Source organism: Coptis chinensis, chromosome 5 (assembly GCF_015680905.1).
Source record: "Coptis chinensis isolate HL-2020 chromosome 5, ASM1568090v1, whole genome shotgun sequence".
Taxonomy (NCBI): Eukaryota; Viridiplantae; Streptophyta; class Magnoliopsida; order Ranunculales; family Ranunculaceae; genus Coptis; species Coptis chinensis.
Window position 1 is genome coordinate 78,899,778 of NC_141460.1, and position 6,982 is coordinate 78,906,759.

A 6,982-nucleotide genomic window follows, 5' to 3' on the forward strand; every position below is an offset into this window, starting at 1 on the left:
AAAATATTATCAGAGTAAAGTCAAAGGAAAATGTATCGGTTAATCATGCAATGTAATAAAAATAAGACAAAGAAAAGCTCATCCAACACCATGCTAGCGAGTATGATCTTTTACTTGGGAAAAAAATTCAAACTGTTTTGAACCATCTAATAGCCGTAATCAAATTAAATTAATGACTGATAATTAGCCATCATAGTTAAATTAATGAATTGATAGCATGCCCTCAAAGCTACAACTTATTCACTATTTTGAGTAATTACCCTTCCCTATCCTAGCAGCTAGATGGTAGCTCTTCTTCTTTCTTGTCAGTCTAACGTAACTCAAGCTAAGATCAAAATGAATAATACTTTTAGAAGTTGGTGTGGAAATTAGGGAGCTGGTTCAGAACTCAGTTGATTGCTTCCCCTGGTGTTTTCTAGTCTGAGTAGTTTCCCTTCCTTATCCTAGCAACTAAATGGTATTAGCTCTTCTTTTAGAAGTTGGTGTGCAAATTAGGGAGCTGGTTCAGAACTCAGTTGATTGCTTCTCTAGTGTTTTCTAGTCTGAGTAGTTACCCTTCCCTATCCTAGTAGCTAGATGGTAGCTCTTCTTCCTTCTTGTCAATCTAATGTAACTACTGGTAGTTGAGTAAGGGTAGTGCAGCTCGGTCCACCTTTAAAAATAGGTTTCAATCCAGCAGAAGAGAACCAAGTGGCTATCCTAGCTTATTAGTCTAAAAGTAAGCCCCTACTTTGCTGCCGAACGAGTTTTCTTTAATAAATTTCTCCTTCAGGTGTACAATATAAGTAAGTATGATTCTCTTGTAGCTTTCCTCCCAGCTCATTAATGAAAATCAATATGAAAGTGGATTGATTGAGTGTTCTATTAGAAAAGGCCATTTGGTAGACACAATATCTATCAATACTCGCGATCTTGGGAGCATAAGAGAGCCAAGTGGCTATCCTAGCTTATTAGTCTTAAAGTAATCCCCTACTTTGCTGCCCAGTGAGGCGAGCATTCTTTAAGATAAAAACTACAAAATGCTACTTCCACTTAAAGAAAACAAAACCCAACCTCAGTTAAGTAGTTGTAAGCAAAACTTATAATTATCAATGGGAAAATCCTAACACAGCTTGCTCCGAATTTATTACTATAGAGTCTCTAGTTGCTAATATTTTAATAGTGCAAAAACGGTCAAATCAAGTGTGAAACACACTCACTGAAATAATGAAATGATAATAGCAATCAAAAAATAAAAACATACTAAATTATCCAAGATATGATAAAATATAACCTAATAATTTCATAATTTCAGGTAAAGTATAAACACATACATGAACATAACCATACCTGATCAAACAACTCCCCTCCTTTGCACGATTCCATCACAATATAAACTGCAATATGATCCTTAATTCCGATCCTTAGAAGTGTAATGTCCTTCAAGCTCTCAAACTTTTAGGTGCATCTCCTGATTTTCAATTCTCTACACACAATCAATATTCTCAACTTGGTTATCCTTATTTGTAAGCACAGACCTCTCCTATGAAGATGAAAAGCAAAAGGACTAATTTCAATTGAAAACTTAGTGAGACATTAACTGTTCATACCTGGAAATTAATCACTTGTGTTTTCTCTTTCATGTTTGAAGACCATAGCAGGTTCATCGAATGGTGTATTGTTTGAGGAACTCTTACAGGTTGAAACTCGACGGTGGATTGTTTTACTCATTCCACTAAGAATTTTCTCATGTTCTCCAAAATAAACAAAACAGGGAAAGCAAATTCAATATTTAATGCAATCGTTATTCTTCTTTCTGCAAGATTCCAGATTCTGCCACCAGTATATAGATTATGTGGATCGCCGGCCTTTTGCTTATCGTGTCAAGATTGAGGAAAAAACATGGAGAAAAGAATATTAGGAAATTACAAAAGATGTCTGAATGGTACTCTTCAATATGTCATTTAGCATCCCTTTTCTATATTATAGACTTTAGTATGAAGATAACCCCCAATTGATCGTTTAATGACAACCTAAAATTGGATTGCACTGTGGTCATGAAAAAAATATAAAAATTGGCATATGGTAGAAAGACTATTGTCTCTATTTACCAACCAAACTTGAACCTCATGCTAAATAGTGCACTTAACGATGAATTAGTGCTTAGATATGAGATTGTCAATTCTAAACATATTTCAATGAGTTGTATACCAATAGCACCAACAATACCTGATCACCTGGAATTAGATCGCACATGAACAGGATCAGAAGATGACGAATACAACCCAACTACAGAATTGTTTGATGCCAATGTAGCAGATGGTTGAGAACTTTGTGGCTTTGGTCCCTACAAATGAGAGGTTGAATTTAGGACTTTAGCTCGGCTTTCTTCTGACACTCCTCTCCTAGAAGTGTTGTTTGACTTGGCATCGTGATTTTGTCCAGGGCCCAAAAGAGATGGGTCATTTGTAGTCATAGATGCCCTATGACCCTCTGATTTTCTGGGACATATATGTTTCTGATCAATTGGAGTCCTCATTGGTCAACAGAAGGAGGAAACAAAATATATTAGTGTATTCATTAACGTTCAGAAAAACCCCACAATAAGTTCAAACAGCCAAAGTGTTAACTATTACCTATACGCTGAAATATATAAGGACGACATCATGTTTGGCTAAGGGCTTAGTTAAAGAGGGCTTTTCTTGGCATTGGGATTACAATCCGGTATATCAAAGAAGAGAGAACAACAACTATATAGCAACAATAAAAGATATTAACACCTCCCAATAGCCTTCAAAGCTTCCCTGTAGCTCAACTTCTCATGTTTTGCTGCACATATTTTTTCTAAACTTTGATATGTCTGAAGAAGTTTCTTTCCACAACATCTGTTATCTTCTTCGATCTGAACCCATGATTCCAGTTCTTCCTCAACGGATGGACCTGAAAAAATCCATGATAACAAATCATCGCTACTGGGTCGTCCCCTATCTCTCCAATCACTATCAAGAAAATATGTTACAGAACTCCTTTCGCCTTGAAGTGACACATAGTGAGTCACCATCAAGGATCATCCTCTCTTTGATTTATTTAATGGGCCTAGGTGTGACTATTTCAGGAATGCCACTGTTATGTGTCTTGGACAATTCATGTAGCTCCCCAAAAAATGTACATATTCTCTCAAGTTCAGATGCCCCCAACATGCAGATGCAAAAATGTGTTTCGTTCAAGCCAACTTCATAAAGCCTCAAACCAAGATGATTATCTTGTAACTGTTTCATCGTGAATTTTATCACCAAGCTCAAATGTTCTTTGGCAAAATGTATATTTTTCAGAAGCACTTGAATGCGTTCCAGGGACTCTACTCGGTTAGAATCATCTGATAGTGGCCAAATCGGTGAACGTGCCCAATGCCTGGACTCATTTTCACTTAATTTCAAGTTAGAGACTTCTTCCCAGTGATTTTGAAGTATAATCTCAGCTTTAGACATATTTATCGGTTTCCACGTTCCACTCTTAATCATTGAAATCCAATCTTGGTCATTTTGGTAAGGTAACACTGAACTCTGTTGCAACGATAGTCCTTGCACATGATTTTCCACAACATGTTGAAAATGCAATCCAAAATCAGAAAATGCCTCGTCACATTCGCAGCATATCCAAAATATCCAGTTATGATGATCCTCAGCAAAAGAGACAGCTTGTGAAAGAACCTGGTGTGCCAACTTTTCCTTTAGTGTATTGAAATAAGCCAAAAGCTCCTTAACATTCAAAGTAAGGAAATTTTGCTTTTTATCTTCACTCATATTTGAGTTCCAGTAATTTGTTAACCTTTCTTCCTTTTTCTGCAAGCAAAGAAGCTTCTCCAGTGTTCTTCTTCGGCATTTATGTTTCCGCCTTAGTTGCTTTCTTGATATTACCCTCTGATGGCTCATCTGAAATCTTCTGCAACTTCTCCCCCTATTCATTATCACCCCCTCGCCAATAATGGAACTAATAATTCCTTTCAATGAAATAAGTTTTTTTTTTTTCGCATAAGCAATTATTTCTGTAGGAGAAGAAATTATTTTTCCACTCTCATCTACATAGGACAAAATATGCTTTACACTACTGTTGTGGAAAACATTGTCAACTGGATCAAGTGCGTGTTGTTCAATTGTGAGTCCTCGCTTACATTCATCATTCATCATTGATCCTCTTATTCTCAACAAAACTGGTAGGATCCCAAGTGCGAGAAAAAATGAATGGAATTTGGCAACAAAGAAACTGCCATTCTTGCTGAATCAACAGCTTTGTCGTGGTATTCATGTCGCAACTTAAAATCTTCAACATGAGTAGCAAGATAATCATAAATAGTACCTTGAACTCCATAAAGACTGCCAGTTCTGATCGTAGAACATGATCTTTCATAATTTCCGTGTACAATGAATCCGATGGTGATTATATATTTTCTTCATCGCCACCCTTGAGTATACTAACATCATGTGATCCCAATCAGAACCGAAATCAAGAATAGGAACATAGATACGAAAGTCCCACACGATACACTTGCCTTTTACCATGAACATTTCGAATTATTGGCACACGGGCAGTAGAAGAAGATTGAACTGATGCAGGCTTTTTTTTCCATATGAGTATTTTGATAAAATCACAAAGAGAGATATTGTTAAGGATTAAGAAGAAGAAGATGGGCATACCTTAAATCTCGATGGAATTGTTCTGGAATTTTTTTCAGTACTGGGTTTCTCTTGTTTTGTTAGAGAAGGGATTTGTTTTCTTTTTTCATCAAATTGAAGTTGGAAGAGAATGGGTTTCTATTGACATGGGGATAAGAGGAATAGAGATGTTGGGAGTGCGCACAGAGGTTTTTATTTTTGGACTTTCTGTTTTTTGGTTTATTTTTCCCATCGCAGACGTCCGAACAATTTGAAAATGGTGTGGATTTGCCTTTTTTTCTGCCAAAGCTGACGTGTTCACCTCAGAGAAAGAAAGGGGACTGACGTGTTTCACTAGGAGCATTCTCAACTACTCAGTATTCATAGTCTTTGATGGTCTTTGATATCTAAAGGTGTGCCAAACTTAAACTATCTTTCCAGATAAGATTTGGGTTTCTTATTCTGTTTAGGAAACTAGCTGTTTCTCTGATTTAATATCCTAATAAAGGTAGAATTGCAATCCATATATATATGGAGTTTCACCCACAGATTTATTAAGTGTTTCAGAGAATAAGATACATTGAAGTTTGATTGCTGTGTGAGAAATCGCCGTGAAACCTTTTGCACCGTGAGGAGCGCAATTTTCTCCTAATTTAGCAGAGTGTCCTACACACCTCGACTCTTCCATTAAATTTACTTGCGTGATTTTTCTAAGTTTCTACTATTTTTTTTTTTAACTTCCCGCTTACGCAAAGTTTATATTTGAATTCAAAGAACATAATTTATTGGTCGATGGATACCTTACCAATAGACATCACCACAGGAATACTCTCATCTTTACCTGTCAAATCCATCCTTCAATCCCGCTGTGTATGCAAAACATGGCGATCTGTCATTGATAGCTCTCACTTCGGTGACATCCATCTTGCTAGAACAGTTCAAGGTAAGACTACATCCAATCTTATTTTCCTCAGACATCGTAACTCCGACTTTGATATACTGGAAGGTTACAATGAGTCGTCACAATGCATCATCAATGCCAGAAATAAAATCGATCTTCTATGTAAATTTAATGAGTTTGCTTTTGTTGGCTCTTTGCATGGACTTGTTTGTATCTCTTATACTCGTTTTCCTGCGTGGAGGGATCATGATTCTATCGTCCACATATATAATCCTTCTACAAGAGACAGTGTAACATTGCCCGAACTCAAACCCCCTGAATGCGAGTACGCAAAACTGGTGGCAGGATTCGGGTTAGATTGTGTTACAAAGAAAGACAAGGTTGTGCAAGTGTTCTGTCCGGTTGACCGACGTAAGTATGTGAAACAAGAAGTCCAAGTATATACATTTGGCTCAAATTCGTGGAGAAAGATTGGGTATGCTCCAGATGTGAAATTTGACACTTCATGGAAAAGGACGTCAGCTTTTGTCAATGGATCGTGTCATTGGTTGGCTGTAGATGAACCGAAGAATGGAGTGGCTTCAGTAGTCATTGTGTCGTTTGATTTGGCGCGTGAAGAATTTGGCTATATCCCAAGTCCTGAATTTACCGCCTCTCCCTTGGGAGACTTATACTTTCATATTTCGGAATTAGGGGGTGTCTTTGTGCAATAGTTGAAGATTGGACTAACAATGATTCCTATTCTACGGAGATATGGATCATGAAGGATTACAATGTGAAGGAATCATGGACCAAATTTGTTGTTATGAAAATCAATTATATGGGTAAGTTCAAGTTTAGAATGGGTTATCCAATATCATTTTTGAAGAACGGAGATATTCTACTGCATTGTGATGCACGTAGATTGGTTTCATACAACATTGAACGTAGAAAGCATACCACACTAATGTTGGAGTTATCCCTCACATGAGGGACTTCCAGTAATCTGTCGAGGCGCCAGCTCGAGATAGAAATTCGGCCCGAGTTCACATGGGCGACCAGCTCAAAGTGAAGCCCAGCATTCGCACTACTGAGAGCCTAATTTTTTCGTGGGCTTTGCTACATCCAGCCCTTGAATTTGGTTTTGGAGATAAAACCAAAATCAAGGTTTTGGAAAACCTAACCAATGAGAACCAAACAAGTCGAAGGATTGGAATCCGACTAAAACAAAGAGAGAGAACCTTTACGGAAGACAACCCCAAAAAGAGATAAGAGTGATCTAGTAAGGTAGATGAGATTGTAATCTTCCTTCCCATTTTATTAAGAACTGGCTCTTGGGGTAAAATCTTTGTGTTGTAATTCCTTTTACATTATTATCACATTATTAATAGTTGTTTAGCGAGTTGGGCATGTTAGTATAGGTTGTAGTTGATATTTAGATTTTGTCCGGAGTTGAATTGAGTTCATATAC

The 6,982-nt window shown here is 37.2% G+C and overlaps 1 protein-coding gene across 1 annotated transcript; it reads left to right on the plus strand.

Moving 5' to 3' along the window:
- The first annotated feature begins 5,423 nt into the window (after positions 1 to 5,423).
- Positions 5,424 to 6,245, plus strand: LOC147499100 (F-box protein At3g07870-like). Its single transcript, XM_086563414.1, has one exon. The coding sequence runs from the start codon at positions 5,424 to 5,426 to the stop codon at positions 6,243 to 6,245; it is 822 nt and encodes a 273-aa protein (XP_086419540.1).
- The last annotated feature ends 737 nt before the right edge of the window (positions 6,246 to 6,982 follow it).